The sequence below is a fragment of the Limanda limanda genome, chromosome 1, assembly GCF_963576545.1.
Source record: "Limanda limanda chromosome 1, fLimLim1.1, whole genome shotgun sequence".
NCBI lineage: Eukaryota > Metazoa > Chordata > Actinopteri > Pleuronectiformes > Pleuronectidae > Limanda > Limanda limanda.
The window spans coordinates 12,599,423-12,615,968 of NC_083636.1; the positions used below are offsets into that span (position 1 = coordinate 12,599,423).

General features: G+C 42.2%; 1 protein-coding gene across 1 annotated transcript in view; it reads right to left on the minus strand.

Moving 5' to 3' along the window:
- dock4b (dedicator of cytokinesis 4b) overlaps positions 1-16,546 on the minus strand; it is a 109,164-nt gene that overhangs the window by 73,689 nt on the left and 18,929 nt on the right. The window contains exons 2-5 of the mRNA XM_061071210.1: positions 5,199-5,282; positions 2,509-2,549; positions 377-432; positions 200-296 (exon numbers count right to left, since the gene is read on the minus strand). Of these exons, the coding sequence (XP_060927193.1) occupies positions 200-296; positions 377-432; positions 2,509-2,549; positions 5,199-5,282 (278 nt within the window). The remainder of the gene's footprint in view (positions 1-199; positions 297-376; positions 433-2,508; positions 2,550-5,198; positions 5,283-16,546) is intronic.

Here is a 16,546-nt window from a genome sequence, read left to right on the forward strand (position 1 = left end):
TAGGCCACAAACACAATCAATCTCACCAATGAGTGTGCACGAAAAAAAAGCTTTGACTGTTTGTAGCATTTAAATTACCCAGGGCCAGATAAATTCCCTTCATGAGAAAAGCTACAAAAAGGCCGTTTCGCTAAAGCAGAATTGCTATTTGAATCTGTGTGTGTTTGTGTGTGTGCCGGTGTGTGTCAGATGTTCTTACCACGTAGAGCTGTTTCCACATGGCACCCCAGTCTCGCAACGTGGAAGTCATCTCTGTGATGACGGAGTCTTCGACGGGGGTGACCGTCTCATATTGCCTGCAAAAAGGAAACGGATAAAACCTATTTTCACAGCCTGCACACACATAGATGAAAAAAGAAAAAGGATCATTACTCACCCTTTATTCTTGACGTGGGCATTTTTCAAGTGGATGTAGCTAGAAGGGAAGATCCCCTTTGGAAGGAAGGTAAACAGGTTATTGAGAAGTGCTTCAAATGATCCTCAGCCTTTCTGCAGCATTCGAGTTTAACTGTTTATGTGGAAATGATGCATGTGATCAATAAAGTGTGTTTGTGGGTTAAAAGAAGGAGCTGAAAAATAGATAAAAGCACAGAGCACTGGGATTCAGGACACAAAATAAGATGAAAGTGTGTGTTTGTGTGTGTTTGTGTGTGTATGTGTGTGTGTGTGTTCCTTTAATAAACTCCCTCCTGCTCCCCACTGACTTGTGGATATCAAAGTGGAACTTATGTTTAAGTATCTCTGGATAAATGCAACAGACACACACTTGACGCTTCACTCCACAAGCGACTGCCAGTCACACTTTGAGCTCATGTCGCTCGTCTTCCTTTTTTTTTGTGCCGTGCAGTGTGTGTTTTGTGCATGAGATGTGCAGCCTAATTAGCATAAATTATTATACTAGGTTTAACTGGTTGGTTTTTGAGCAGGAAAGGTATTTTTATTGAAAACATTTACAGAGTTTGATATTTTTTTGTTGTAGAAGCTGTCATTCACCGGACTTTTGGCCTTTTTCTCTGCAGCTATTTGTCAAGCTAATAGTTTATTGATCAAATTAAATTGTCAACAGTCAGAATGTGAGTTTGCCTTTCACATATGAAGAATGCAACCGGGTCAGAGGCATTCAAATCAACAGGAAAATAGCTGTATCATTCAGATGAAGGCTGGTGCTTGGGTAGAGCATGAAGGTGACAGGACATGAGATCAACTTTTTTTCTTTTGAGAGCATCAACACATCATCCCTTTTTCTTCCTCTATCCACGTTAACATCTTAGTTTTGTCTCTACGTGTAGGACCCTGAAATATCAGTATTCTTTTTGTTTCGCATCATCTTTGGATATTTTCCTGCTGAACTCTCACATGGGTTCGCCCCGACATTTTCCGAACTCTGACAATGTGTCATGTGGCATTTTACATATCAGAGAAGATACGTAAAATGTTCAGTGCATGTTTGAAAACAGCTTATGAAGGACTGTATCATTTATTATAAACAGTAATCTGTTTGACTTAAATGCCGAAGGGGTTTCGACTGCTAGCAACTGGAAGTAATTAATATCTTCACATATTAATGTTCTTTGTATTTGTTTGCTCAACCGAGTAGAGGAAACTTCTGTTCCTGTTAGAGGGGGATTATTGTATCATTTAATTATTTTCATAAAAATCCTGCTACAACAATCATGGAGGAAATTAAATTATATAAAGTCTGTTGAGGCCAATTAAGGATTTGTGATAATGGGCCTATTGATGAGGTTAAAAGGGAACTTAACCATCACTCATTTAGTTATATGTAAATGTGCATTTTCTGCTATGACATGTCAATGAGAAATGGCTGTTATTAGACAATTTTCCAATAAAGGTTCTGAACGCCCACGTGTTTCAACTCTCTGGGGCTGATGAGGCCTCTACTCGGGTTGAAGCTGCTGTGGGAATTAAATGATGCCAACAACCTCCGCAGAGGCCTCATAATAAGACCCAACCTACGAACAGACCTTATGAACTGTCTAACTGCAGGAGAAGCACAGGTGTTATATGAATGGGTGCAAAGAAACTAACAGGCGAGTGACTCAGGCACAGTCTGTGCACGCCCTCACAGCTCGAAATAAAAATTGTTATCGGGCAAAATAATGCAAAACACGTGTGAGGATGGATCATGTGTGTGTGAGATTTAGATCCAAACTTAACAGATGAAGGGATGGAAGCTATACGCACATGCAGCCGAAGATACACACATGCTGTGCGTGACTAAAATGTGTGGTTGAAGCGATTGACAAACAAATGTGATAACAATAATAGTTTAGCTGATGAAATGTGTCATTGACGTGTCTGAGGTGATAAAATTCATCCAGCTGGGACAAATAATGATGGACCTGAGGGAGAATTTTAGTTTGAAATCCTTGTGTTTGTTTTCAGTTTATACAGCATTCATTAAAAAGAAGAGCAAGAGTTGAATTGGTGTGTATGACAAAATATGCAAACACACACACACACACGGCAAAGGGTTGTTTAACTCACCTTGATATTAGGATTCTTCAAGATGAATCCTCGGTACCAGCCTGCAGAGAAAAAAGCACCACTTTAATTTCCAGTATGTCACTATAAATATTGCACCAGATCCCATCTGATATTGATTTTTCGGGGCTGATTCTGATATTAGGGACAGAAAAATAAATGCACATCATTTCTGCAATGTTCACTCTGTAAAATAAAAGCCTTCATATCGCAGCATCAAGGCCGATATAGCTGCCTGTGAGAGAGAGGCATCATCTGTGTTTCTTCTGTGTCAGAGCAGCACTGGGAGAGCCCCGTGTTAGATAGCAACTTGTTTTATCACAAGCTGTGTGTGTATAGTGACCACAAGCTAATGCAACGAAGAATAAAGAGACACACAAAGCCAGTGCACGCTCTGTAAACCTCAATATGACTTGTCCTCCTGAGGTGAGGAGAAACACAGAAGAAGAAGTGTAAAAGCTGTGGCTTGCATACGCTCACACAGTCCAATCTTAGCTCAAGCCAAATTAGTACGTTCTTGATGCTTCAGCAAATCCCAACACTGACTGAAAAAATCTAATTTAATTACAATGAAAGACTAGAGCTCATGCTTTTTCCCCAAACATGTGATATAAAGCTCATTTCATTGTTCTAGTCATTGGAAGTCCCACCAGATAACAGCACTCGCTAAATAGCTCAAATATATTAAGAGTCTAATAAACGGGAGTTTAGCTAAGCATCTGTGACCTAGGCTGGGTTTTTCTGATTTTTTTTCGAGACATGCACGGTTAGAATAGCATCTCGTAATGTGTCTGGGTCTGTGCTGTGGAACGTCAGCTCAGTATTTCCTAGATGAGTCAATTTTTCAGTAGCAAAGGTCAAATGCTGTGGTAGCTCTCTGCAAGGTTTTTATGTGGGTCAAGGAGGGAACACATCTGCAATAGGTTGTAAAAACTGATCAATGTTTAAAAGCAGTTATTCTCATATACACTACCGCCGAGTTTTTCCTACAAGATATAATATAGTCCTGGGACCCCCTTTTGTACAGTATGTCCCTTGGAATACTTTGACAGAGCCTTTTTTGACACTACTACTTTGTCAAGTGAAAGAACAACATGAGATAAATGTCTTGGAAAGATATCAGACATGCTTCAAGAATATATCACCATTATTTCACTGGATGAAACTTGTCATGGACCTCCAGTCACTGCTGTTACGTGACATGATTGTGATCCTGATCTTAAATCAATATTATTTTTCACAGAAACCAGTAAACGACCTCCACCAATAGGCTGAATGACAGTCTGAGGTACAATACTTTCACTACACTTACTGCAAGATAATCTGCACTTTGGAAGGCGTGGGAATCTCAGTGGTAGACAGGGTGTCAATGCATTTTCACACTAGAACATGTGACCTACACGTTTCAATTGTATTTAAACATTACGTAATATCCACCATACTAAATACTGTTCTAAACAACAGCTCAACTTAGAGCTCAATGACAGGTCAGGTCAAAAATGAATTACTGGGGTGTGTTTTCAGGCAGGAGCTACATTTAAAAGTCACCTTCACTCAGAATGCTCCTGTGTTTTGACGTGTCAACAATGTCAACACGAGGTAAAGTCATTAGTCTGTCTCTTGTGTTGTCAGCAACCCATCTCTCAGCGCCCTCACTGCTTCTGCTGCTGCTCCTGCTGCTGTTGGCAGGATTCACATTTTGTTCCTCCCTTCTAGGCCAAGCATTCCACTGGCTGTGGTATTGTCTTCTTCCCCTTTTACCGCAATATCACATCCCTCAAGCTGGCAGGCTGCACGACTGACTGACTTACTGCCTGATGCTCTCAGTGCGAGCGTGGGCTTCTGCCTCTGAACAGGAAGTGAGACGGAGTGTGTCAAAAGCTTCGGAAGAGGGAGATGTGTGTGTGTGTGTGTGTGTGTGTGTGTGTGTGTGTGTGTGTGTGTGTGTGTGTGTGTGTGTGTGTGTGTGTGTGTGTGTGCGTGTGCGTGCGTGTGTGTGTGTGTGTTTGTTAGTGTGTCAAAGGCCAAGGACAAAACAATTTTGATTCTCTAATGCATTATGATCCCCACTCTAGCTCCTTTCTAAAAATGTTATATAATCGAAATCATTACTTCTCAATATCTTTCCATCATTACCTTTACTCTCGGATACAGAAGGAGAAAGAAAACTTTAACATACATGTGGAGAGACAGTGAAGGAGAGTGAGAAAGCATGTGTAGGAGAAAAACAGACACTGTGTGGGCTGGAAGGCGGGAAACACAGCCAGCCCCGTGGTGCAGGAAATGGTTACAAAGGTGAGTTTCCACAGGCCTTCATCACAGGCACGGTGCTGCTCACTTTGTGTGCACGCTCCACCACGACTGCCTCAGTAACAAATGTGAGAAGTGTGTTATCTCAGTGGAACCCCACCAGGTGAAGACACAGTAGTTGCACTCATGGTTGCATGCTTAAATCTGTTGATCAATGTATACGTGTAATGAGTGTGAACATGTAACCGTGCACAGTGTGTGTGCAAGCCTGTATCTATTATGTGTGAAAGCTTTCACAGGAAAAGTGTGTCAGTGCCCCCTCACTTCTCTCCTCAATTGAAAGCAGTTACTTTTATTATATGTACCATTCTATTACGTTTCATTTTGTTTCCTCACATAAAGCAGCTAATTGTAGAGTAACAAATATTAAGTGTGCAACGTACCTTCACATTTCTCCAGGATCTGCACTGTGTCTCCAATCTCCAGTGGGAGGCCATGCTGGACAGTCCCCCGGAAACTGGCCAGCACTGCAACGAGAAGAGGCACACAAACACCCACGTAAGGTTTTTTGTTTTTTGTAAAATGTTCGAGCTTGGTTATGTAGCGTCAGCAAAAGGTCCTGAGCCAGAATAAGTCAAAGATACAAAAAAAAATGCTAGATGAAAAAATAACTTTGAGAGAGGAGGTGCAATCAATATTCTGTGTAGGTGAAGTAAAATGAAAGCTTATAAAATATCCCTGCACTTCTGCAGAAACTCAGAACTGCAGTGATACACAAAAGTTGCATGAATACATTCAGACTAACACAGAATAAACGATGTTGACCTTCTATTTAAAGAGTATTTTAAGTAAAAAAACTAAACCTTCTGAAGGGTTGTGAGGAGAGACACATTGATTCTAACGTTTGCGTTTTGCAGAAATGCAGCACAACTCCTTCCATCCTGAACACAAACACATGGGTGAAACACGTGGAGGGAACAGCCTGCGTTCGAGTCATCCTCAGCCAACCCAGGGAATCCAGGGTTTAGGATGATTGACCCATACACGTGACTAAAAGATGTCTTTGACACGGAAACACAAGGCTTTTGATTAAATGTTCCAAAATATAGCTAAAAGCTGGAATGCTGCAAACTGGAAGAGGGACACTGGTTTCCATGTGCCTGACCATGCACTGGTCATTGTGGTTCAACAACATTGTAAGGAATTAGTGTTGTGATTGTAAAATCTCAGCAATGACTGAAAAACTAAAGATGACATAATAACTTTGGAGAAAATGTGACTAATTTAACAAAATGACTTGTTTCTCAATCTAACTTTAGCTAATATAATCACTTATAATACCGTTATATTGTATATAAAGGATTGCATACTGTAAAGATACATGGAGCTAGAGAAGAGATATGAGAACCAATTCTTTGTGACCCTGTCTTTCCAAAAAGTTCAAACTTCCTTTGGTTCCATACATTTTTCATATGACAGACCCAGCACGCCAATTCATGTGTGGCCCAAAAGTTGTTGGTAGAGATTGAAGATTATACAGATTTGAATCAATGTTGAATAAAAAATGAAGAACCCGAAAAATAAAGGAGAATAAGTAAAGAAGCAGGGGCAGTGATGCTCAGGTTCCATTAGCATTGAGTGGTACATTGAGCTGTGAGGATGTAATAGTCATGAGAAGAGAGTGTCAGCTGACAACTCTTCATGTAGAACTGACACACACATACACAGACACACACACCTACACAAGATGAGTTAACTCACACACTTAAAACTACATGTACAAACCGATATGTCACCTGCTGACCTCTGATGGCCGTTTACATAAACACACCAACACACACGCTGTAGAAATGTCTACACAAGCTTTTACACAGACTCACACAAGTGGCCTATTTAAAAAAGCATGTATGCGAGCACACATGGACCCATAGAGACATGCATTCACACACGGACACACACACACACACACTCACACACATACACACAGAGGGAAAAGACAGCTTCACTCGGATTTGGACTGGAAGCATAAATATAACAAGAGTCCCTGTCATGCAGAACTGAGAGCGATCCTGTCACAGCCAGAGTGTGCACAGAGTATTTCATACATCTCCTCTGCCTGCAGGGATTGTCCAGTGTACCTGAATGCACCGTCCAAACAGCAGTGAGAAAATTACCCCCTCGCTGGAAAGGGATTTCATTTAATCCAAAACAGTTTAAGGACAGTGAGATGCACCCAGAGACCATGAGTGCAGAGACAGTGGACACTGGTGTTAGGTTTCATGGACTGGAGAGCACATAAAGATGCTGCATTTGAAGACACACCTACGCTAATCAATGAATCCAAAACAATAAGTTGAGTTGGCTTCCTTGGGGACATGGTTCCAGAGCTTTTAATTTGGAAATCCCTGCTATTGTAACAGAAAATATTGGATATTAAATATTGGGTAAAATTTCTTAAAATTGCTGTTCCTACTTTACAAAATTGCTTTGATAAAAACTGTTAGATACTTAAAAAAAATGCAGTACGTTGCACTTAAAAGAGTCGCAAATCAGAGGTTGACTGCCAGAGAAAATTCAGCTGAATTAACCATCCACTCTCTCTCATGTTAACATTGGGTCTGCTGATGAAATAAAACGGCAGCTCGACCCCTCTGTGCTGCCTGTAGCTCTGTGCATGTGTGTGTGTGTCTGTGTTAGTCTGCGTCCTTTTGCATTTTACGTTGAAGCTTCGCCCAACTCCTTGTTATCCCTCAAGCTGCAGAAACACTGTCTCTACAAGGGATTTGTCACAAGTGTCACATCTGACTTTGTAATTCATTCAAAGAGCAACCGCTAGCACACACACACACACACACATAGTGAAACACAAAACTTGGCCACTTTCTGTATTTCATTCAAAGCCCAATCACTCACTCACACACAGCAGCAATCACTGCAAACACACTTATACTCACTGTGTGCCCATTGCATGAATTATCCAAGTGACTTTCCCAGCTGCAGTGAACTGAATTATTCAGTTGCGAGTCGCCTTTCTTTCTTTCTTTTTTTTTGCTGCTGTGAAATGAAAGCTTCCCGCCTGTCTATCCACAAGCCAGCTGCTGTCTGTTGGTCTGTCCCTAACTGCCTGTCATCCGTCTGGCTCGGACTGTCCTGTCCGTCAACATGCTCAGACTGGCCAAGAACCAGATGATGAAGCGCCGAGGAGACGGGAGAGGTGTTCACTCTTGAGGGAATTGATTAGTTGTTGTTTTGTCCCATTGGCCATGATTGCAGTGTGGAAAAGTGGCGGAAAAGACGTCATTTGTGACTGTTCGATCACACAGTTGACGCAAAGTACAAAATCCAATACAGCTTGCAGAGAGTCAGCCATTTCTACATCCAATCATGTGTCAACTGTTTTTTTTACTGACCAGTGAAGAAGAAGTGATTTCTGGTAGTGCAGCAAAAGCCAGAGCAAGCAAACATGTCAGCAACTGGAAAGTCTAAAAAGTTAAATGGCGACATGTAACATATGATGCTATTGGTGCATGAATATCCTTTTGCGAACACTGAACAATCCAGACCTGATAAAGCTTGGATATAATTAACACTCACATACACACACATCCCCCGTTGATTGAATGTGTTAGAACCAGTTTCCACATGACCAACATTTTACTTTTTACAACATTGTACAAAACTCATGTTGTTTTAGAAACACAAAAATCCCCACGGTCTGATTCTATGCGACACTAGCCCACTGGGTCATGGCGAGGACGCTGCTATTCTTAACCAGACCATCATCCCTCAAATAGACTTTACACAAAAGGCGGTAGCCCGGAAGAGCAATGTACACACGGATAAACGGACAGAAGCACACTGACGAGGAGCGAGAGAGGCCGGGTAAGAACAATCCACGCTGTCAATTTCCTCGAGAGAAAACGAGGGATGAGGGAATAGAGACTGACAGAAGCATCAACAGAGGAGAAGAGAGCAGTTACAGAAGCTAGAATAATACTCAAGAGGGTTTCTGGCGGAGCGTTAGTGGTTTGACACTGATGTGTTGTGTCACTGGGGCTTCACGGGGCAGCAGACATATCCATCACTCCACTTGAGAATGCCACCAAGAGATGATGGTGCAGAGGTCACAAAACAAGGACCAGCACTTGAAACAGTGAGGTTAAATCACAATTTTAGTCACGACTTATTTATTGAAGTACAATACAAAACACTTAAATCAGAAAAATATGAAACATATACATCCTTTGTTTTCCCTTTTTCCCTGAAGTATCCTGCACATATTCATAAATCTCAGTTCCCGCTAAGTCTTCAATTTTTTTCCTTCAATATCCAGAATTGTTCCCAAAGAAAACTGTTGAAATGTCTGGATTCTGGATCTAACCCACTGATCCACATCCACACCCAAATTGCATCGCATCCTTTCACCAGGTTTCATGGAATGCAATACAAAGCAAGCAACAAACACATGGACAGAGGGGGAACATAACCTTCTTGGCAGGAGGTGATTATTAAAAGCAGTGATAGCATCATCTTTAATGAAAACAATAACTTGTTGCAGCCACAAGATAACTAATCAAACTGCGCTGAGAGCAAACAGTCTATTTATCAACTGACAGCAACTGTGTCCACATGGGGACTTGAAGTCAGAGTTTGCATTTCGATCTCTGTGATGCACTCTCACCTCGCTCTAATCCACTAGTGCTCGATTCGGTGTTTGCTGGTTTGCGAGCACATCCCGCCGAAACCAGTCGAGATCCCTTGAAAGCCTACTGGCTTGGATTAGGCTTACATGTGTTTTAGGCTGCCACTTGGAGTCGTGGCCTGTCAGCCCGCGTTACGTTTGGTTTGCTCGTCGCTCCGTCTAAGCTTCTTACGAGGACAAACACTGCCACGAGCCGTGGGGAAGGAGAACGCCGAGCCAGGTAAAGCCTGCGATCAAAGCTCAACATTATGTTGCTGCTACAATCAAATTTATCGAGACCTCGCCTTTAAAGTAAAAGAGAATGAGCATGAAACAACTGATTTCTATCTCAATGCCCTAAAAAAATTTGCCCTATTCACTAAATCGAATTGCATTCAAAGCACTCAGTGTGCTTTCTAACCCCATTAGCCTGACCCTTTCTTCTCCTCAAATGATCTGACAATGATTCACGTGTGTAATCCACTCCCACATGTTAATTATACAGCATTTATATCATTAATATGCAAATCTGACAACAGGGCAACTGGTTGCGCTCCACTGGCCTCCACCGCTGCCAAATGTAAGGATCATGAATATTTCATTGGTGTGTAGGAATATATGTGTGATTGTTACGAAACGCGCACAGTCACACATGCAAACGCACATTTCTGAGAATGCTTAGATTCAGGGGGGGGGGAAGATGGATGGGTTGATTCTGAGGAAGACAAGAGAAGTGATAAACGGGGGAAGTTAAAATCTGTTTTTATCCCGTTTCTTTCTCTCTAACCCACAGACGCTCTTCACTTCCTCACTCAGAACATTCTGCCTCACACTGTCCAGAAGCATTACAGTCAATTGCCAAACCCAAAACTGCCTTTTATTCCAGCAATGTGACTAAAACATTCCTGCTGAGACCAAAACCAGCTCAGCTATGTTTTCTCTTCGCCAACTTCATGGACACTGTTTTCCTAATCAAAGGCTTCAGGCACTTTTATTTCAATGTGGTAAAGAAAAAAGAAAATATGTTAAAATTCCTCCACGTCATGCCTTAATACTGTATGTGTCCCACCACCTTGTAAATTTAAGCCAGCGAGAGGGTGAGTGTGGTTAGCAAGACACAAAGACACACTCACAGATCTTGTACAGTAAGAAAACCCAAACCACAAAGACGTGTTTATGCATATATATGGAGCGCACACATGCAGGGGCAAACTCACAAGTGTGACGGAGCAGAAGAAGTATCTGACAGCTGTAGTGTCGCAAAAAGACATTAAGTCAGCCTGTGTGCACTCTTGTGCATCTGCGAAAAGGGGATTTTTCCGGTTGAGCTTGGGAAAAGGCATTTGAAAGCAGGGTGTTTCGAAAGGGCTCAGCGACAGGAAGACGAGAACATGCAGGTATCTGAAGGCATAGCGATGCTGAAAGCGCCTTGTACAGGAATCAACTTGGCAGAAACAGACGAAAACACACGTGTGTGGATGTAAAGGTCTGATAGGCAGCGCAGACAAAAGCCAGGCTGGCGGAATCACCCAGGAGGAACGGCTTTCATTTCGCCTCCTCCATCTCTATCGGCCGGCCCGCCAGGTTCCCTTCGCCGCCTTTGTGTGTGCAGAGAAGCATCATCACAAAACCGCTCACTAGCAACAATAACCCCTCGTTCGAATCACCCCGCCGGAGGAGATCCTTTCAGAGCGGAGTCGGTAAAGGAAAGTTATTACGTTTTCTTTTTTTTTTAATAGCTGCGTGACAAAAAGTGCCGCTCAGGCCTCAATAACATTTCAGCAATGTCTCAGTGTCAGATGCTGAATGTGGAATCCTCTGCCTAACTATCAGACTGGTGAAAGAGCTCTAAAGCAAACACAAACTGTGCAGGTGAGATGCAGAGCCACTTATTAAAAAGAGAACGTGTCTATAAACTGTTTTGAACTCCTGCTGCTTTCAGCTCCGCGTCTCCACCAACACGATGATCACTGAGGAGCCTGCTGCTGTAAACACATCCACACACGCAGAGAAACACTGAGTTTCTCAATTTAACATAGAAATGAGGAAAAAGCAGCTTTTTGATCCATTCGCTTTTTCATTTGGATGTTTGCTTAGGGTGTAAATTTGAAACGTTTAAGACCACCTGAAAAGTATGACCATATTTGTGATGGAAATACGCACGAAAAGTGAAAATATATACACATTTATGTTTGTTAGAATCCACCACCTTCATCCCTATTGTCCCAAGTTTGATAGACTTTTTGACAGACAGCAAAGTTTGCTTCATAACCACCACGAGTCATTTTCAAGCCACTTGTCAAATTAGCGTTACTCTATTTATAGACTAACTAGTAGGCTGACTACAAAGCCATTGGTTTAATGTATCAACTACAAAGTGTAACTTCGGCCAGAAGAGGTCTGTCAATCAAAAGAGTATAAAACCACCCAGTTTGATGACATGGTGAAGCAGCGTGGGATCATGGGAGTGGGAGACATTTTTTGCTGTGAACTTTAGCAGTGACAAGCCTAAAATAATGAAGACCCGTCCAATCTGAGTCTTAGACATTTTAATACTTTTTAAGAACCAACAGGAACCTGGTTACAAGCCAAGACTTGGTTAGCTTTTTGCCTTATTCATAACATACAGGAGCACGGACCTAGAGTCTGTCCTACTGGCCTGAGCAGGAGAAATCATAAATGACTAAGATTAAATAAAAATATAGGTCAGTGCGATAAAACCTTGATTCATTCGCAGACATTAATCTGACTGTGTGTGTGTGTGTGTGTGTGTGTGTGTGTGTGTGTGTGTGTGTGTGTGTGTGTGTGTGTGTGTGTGTGTGTGTGTGTGTGTGTGTGTGTGTGTGTGTGTGTGTGTGTGTGTGTGTGTGTGTGTGTGTGCATGCACGTGCACGTAGTTTCAAAGCTAGTTGCGGCATTAGATGCCCACTGCTGCCGAAGTAGAGATATAATAATTATTATAATCCTTTTGGGAGGTTTTATCTCAACTACATAAATGTGTCAGATTTCACCCCTTGTGTAGAATTGTAATATTTCTGTCTTTGTATCTGTGATATCTAAATAATTAAGAAGGGAAACCACGTGAAAACACTTAGGTCTTATTTATCCCAATCATCCTCTTTAATCCTATTTTACAGAGTTCATTTATTTTGTAACTCAGGATGCTGCAGGATAGTACAAGGGAAACTTCACCTCCCAAAAAAAGTAGTGACTTGACATCAACTCTCCCTGGAGGACAAGATGGCCGCTGCCAAGTTGCCACCAGTTTTTAATTCCAGTGTTTTTATGCCTGTTAATAGACCCTCAAGAGTTGTTCTATGCCTATGTGTTAGTTATGATGATGGGAATGAAAAATTTGTTTTGTTACATAAGTAAAATATTGAGTGCTCAACAGGTTGCACCTGCAGTGGGTTGGGGTATAAATAACAGTTCCATTGTCCTATATTTTAGGACAATGTGCCTCCACATCCTCCCACTATCCAGAAATGAAGCCAAAATATCCTGAAGACAAACGCTGACATCTTGCTTATTTGGAGCCAGAGTCTTTGCAGTAGCAATGAGGGGATGGAAGTGCAGCAGCAAGGTCCCATACAGGCTCGATAAGTCTCAGCTGTCAATCATGAAGTTTCACCCAGATTGTATAACATCAAGTTACTAAATAAAACCAAGCTTACCAGAAAAGTAAAGACAAACATCAGAGTGATAAGAACTACCTGAAAGGACAGAAAGCATCTTTGAAAAAAAAAAGTATTTAACATTTACTTTGACTTTATTTTGCGCCGTATCCCATCTACTAACATGGAGGAGGCAGGGTTTAATTATGTATTCTGAAATCAGCCACCAGGGGGTGCTCACGCTGCTTTGGCTTCCCTTTTGAAGAACTATAATCCATCCATAAGTACATTCTGTGTTCAGAACGATGGAAACAATTAAAGCAGTTTCAGAATCATTACAGTCCTGTTAGGGTCAGGGCGATAAAATTATAATAATCGCAATTTAAATTTAAAGACCAATGCATGTTGATGTATTGCTTAAGCATCGTCCAAACACAGTGAGGAAGTGTAACACATCATCGGTTGTAATCCTCCACCTCAGATTTCTTTACGATTATCTCGCAATATGAATATTTTCAATCTTGATAATAGTTTCAGCCACATCGCCTAGTCCTACCAGCTTGTGGTTACTTGAGGTTTCTGTTAAAAACCAAGACCTTAGACTGACTTAAGCAGCCAACCTCTCCCTCTGATAATCTGAACCCTGACGACGTTGAGCTGCAGTGTGTTGATTTTTCAGCAGCATGCTGGTGCCTTCCCATCCTCCCACCCTGAAGAGAGGAACACGGAGAGGGGAGGAAGAGTGGCTATAATATACAGAGAAAGAGGAGGGAAAGGAAAGGTGTGGGATGAGGTCGGAGATAAAGCTGCAAGAAAAATATTTAAAGAGGGAAAGAGATACTTGTAGAAAGTGAATGATAGAGGCCGAACAAGAGATAAGTGGAGAGTAGGATGTAGTTTCCACTAGCAAACGGAAGAAAGATAGAAGATCTTTTCTTCCTTCAGGTGCAACGGTTAAAAGCGGGAGTGTCAAGTGAAACCCAACGCATCGAGCGGCCTCTCGTTCTGACTCAGCCACAACCTCTCTCCACATCCTCTCTATTCTCACTCGACCATCAGTCAAACGCTCTCTTTCAGAGAAGGGGAGGTGTGACTCACATCAATCTTTACTTGAGCCTCTTGTGAAGCAAATTACAGATTATGCACTTCAGCTGCAGTAACACACACACACACAAACACACACATTCTCAATCCATGTTGCGTGTGTTGGTTCCAGCAAGAGCATTAAACAGTGTCAGAATTCACACTTCACTGACATGACATCAGTGCAAAAGATCCTCACCCACCACCAACGCTAAAAAGAAAGAAAAAAGAAAGAAAAAACCCGCAATAGTTTCATTGCTTCGGGCTACAGCTGCCCAAACAGCGGTCAGGTCCACATTGACGATGATGAAATCATGATGTAAAAATGATGAAACTAAATCCAGCAAAAAAAAAAGCATCCGTAGTTTTATCTTGAGGAGCTGGTCGACCACAAAATACAAAATTGAAGGTGTAGCATTTATATGAAAAAGGTTAAAGTGAGGGAAAGCGCTTCTTCAAAGTGAAATCACCGGGATTCTCTAAGAAGAGCAGGTACAACTGGGATAATGGCTTCCTTTATTTGTGTTTAGGTGTCTGTCAAGAGTCTTAGAAATTGGAGAGAGCTGCAGTGTTGCCTGCAACCAGCCTCAAGCTCGTTTACTGCACTGTACAGACAAAATGTGATTTGTGCTGAGTGGGGAGCAACGGGAAGGCAAAGACCGAAAGAGACAGAGAGCATGAAGGTGAAGGACAGATAAAGACGGCGGAGCAGGGAGAGTGGTGAAAAAAAAGCAGCCGAAAGAGACGACAGAAACGAGGAGAGACAGAAAGAGTGAGTGAGGGAGAGAGATAGAGAGAATCAAAGAGATAAGTAGATGTCGGCTCTTCCTTATCTCGACTCCACTTCACTTTGTTTGCCGCTGTGCTGTGTGTCGGCTCCCTGTCAGCTCGCACACAGGTGCAGGCCGGCAGCAGCAGGGCCGGCGGTCAGAGGTGTGAACGAGAGCAGCGAGCTCAAACCACACGGCCGCGGAGAGGAGAGAGAAGAAGAGACGGCTGCACGATGCAGAAAAATATGTGATAACAACACGATATGAAGTGAAGGACTTGCTTAAAAATGTAAAGGTGAAGGGTTGAGGTTTTTAAAAATAAATATAGTATTACTGCACCGACAATGCATTTTCCACCAATCAAGCACTTCACACGTCCCCACATGTCAGTTTCAACATGCTGTGATATTAATGTGTAAAAAAATCACGTATTGCAGTTTAGCTGCAGGCATCGACAGCATGTGCCCAAAGAAATCGGAATAGTTTACCACTTATTTTCATCTTTACAAACAGACAGACGGTCCTACGCAGAAGCTACTGTATGTCAAAGAATGACATAATGGCGGTGGGAGAAATCAGGAAATGGCAAAGCTCCCACTTGTAAGTTACATATGTGAGTTATGGATTTGATATTTGTATACATCTGTATGCAGGAAGGAAGCAATAAATGAGTAAGACACTATCATTCCCTCTGAAGTCGACATCTTGCTACCAGAATGTCAGCTTATGAAATATAACCTGATGCTAAAGCAAGCCTGCTTCTTCTGCTGCCTAATGATTGTCAGTTTAGTGTAGAAGCAAGGATGGGATTTCCTGTTTCCATTAGTTGTCTTTGAGGTGTGATGTCAGATCTGTATTTCTATTTTAAAGGAGACATATTCCGGTTCATATTTTTAATTTGGGTTATTACTTCAGACTTTGGGCTTTTAATCTTCTCCTGAGCTTAACACACTGCGGAGGAAGGGTGAACAACTGAAAAAGCATAATATCTCTCCTTTAATGTTCATGAGCTGCGTCGAGTTTTTTTTCTGTCTGCTTTCATTTAATGTGCAGGTGAATTGTAATTTTCAGGCTTTCTTGAGTGAATAAATCAGACCTTGAACTCTGAGGTGTTTTTTGTCTCTCCAGCCTAAGGACCCTGCGTGGCCGTGTGCAGCTCAGCGTTTGAAGGATCGTTCTCATTTGCACACTCAGCATGTGTCAGTGTGCTAATGTGCTGGAATCGTACCATCCGACTCCATTGTATCATATTGGACAGCTGGCGCTTATCACCTCATTAAAAGATATTTCCCCACCCTAGTCTGATTGAAAAGCATATTGTTCTGCACACATTTAGCCTCTCAGCATGCCTGAGACCACCAGAGAGGTCTGTGGAGACACACACACACACACACACACTTACACCCCCCCCATGTGCACGTTGTTGGCGTGGTGAGCTGGGGGGGGCAGTCCAGCGTCTCTGAATCGGCACTGAACCACAAACAACCGTATGGAGTCTTTTCTCCTTTGTTAAACCCGCTGCATTGTTGCTCGACACAAACCTGGGAACAAGTTTTGTTTTATTATTGCATGCAGATGCAGCTTGTTTTGGACACTGAATCGTTGTTAAGGCAACGCGGTGCCCGCAACATCGCCACCACTGC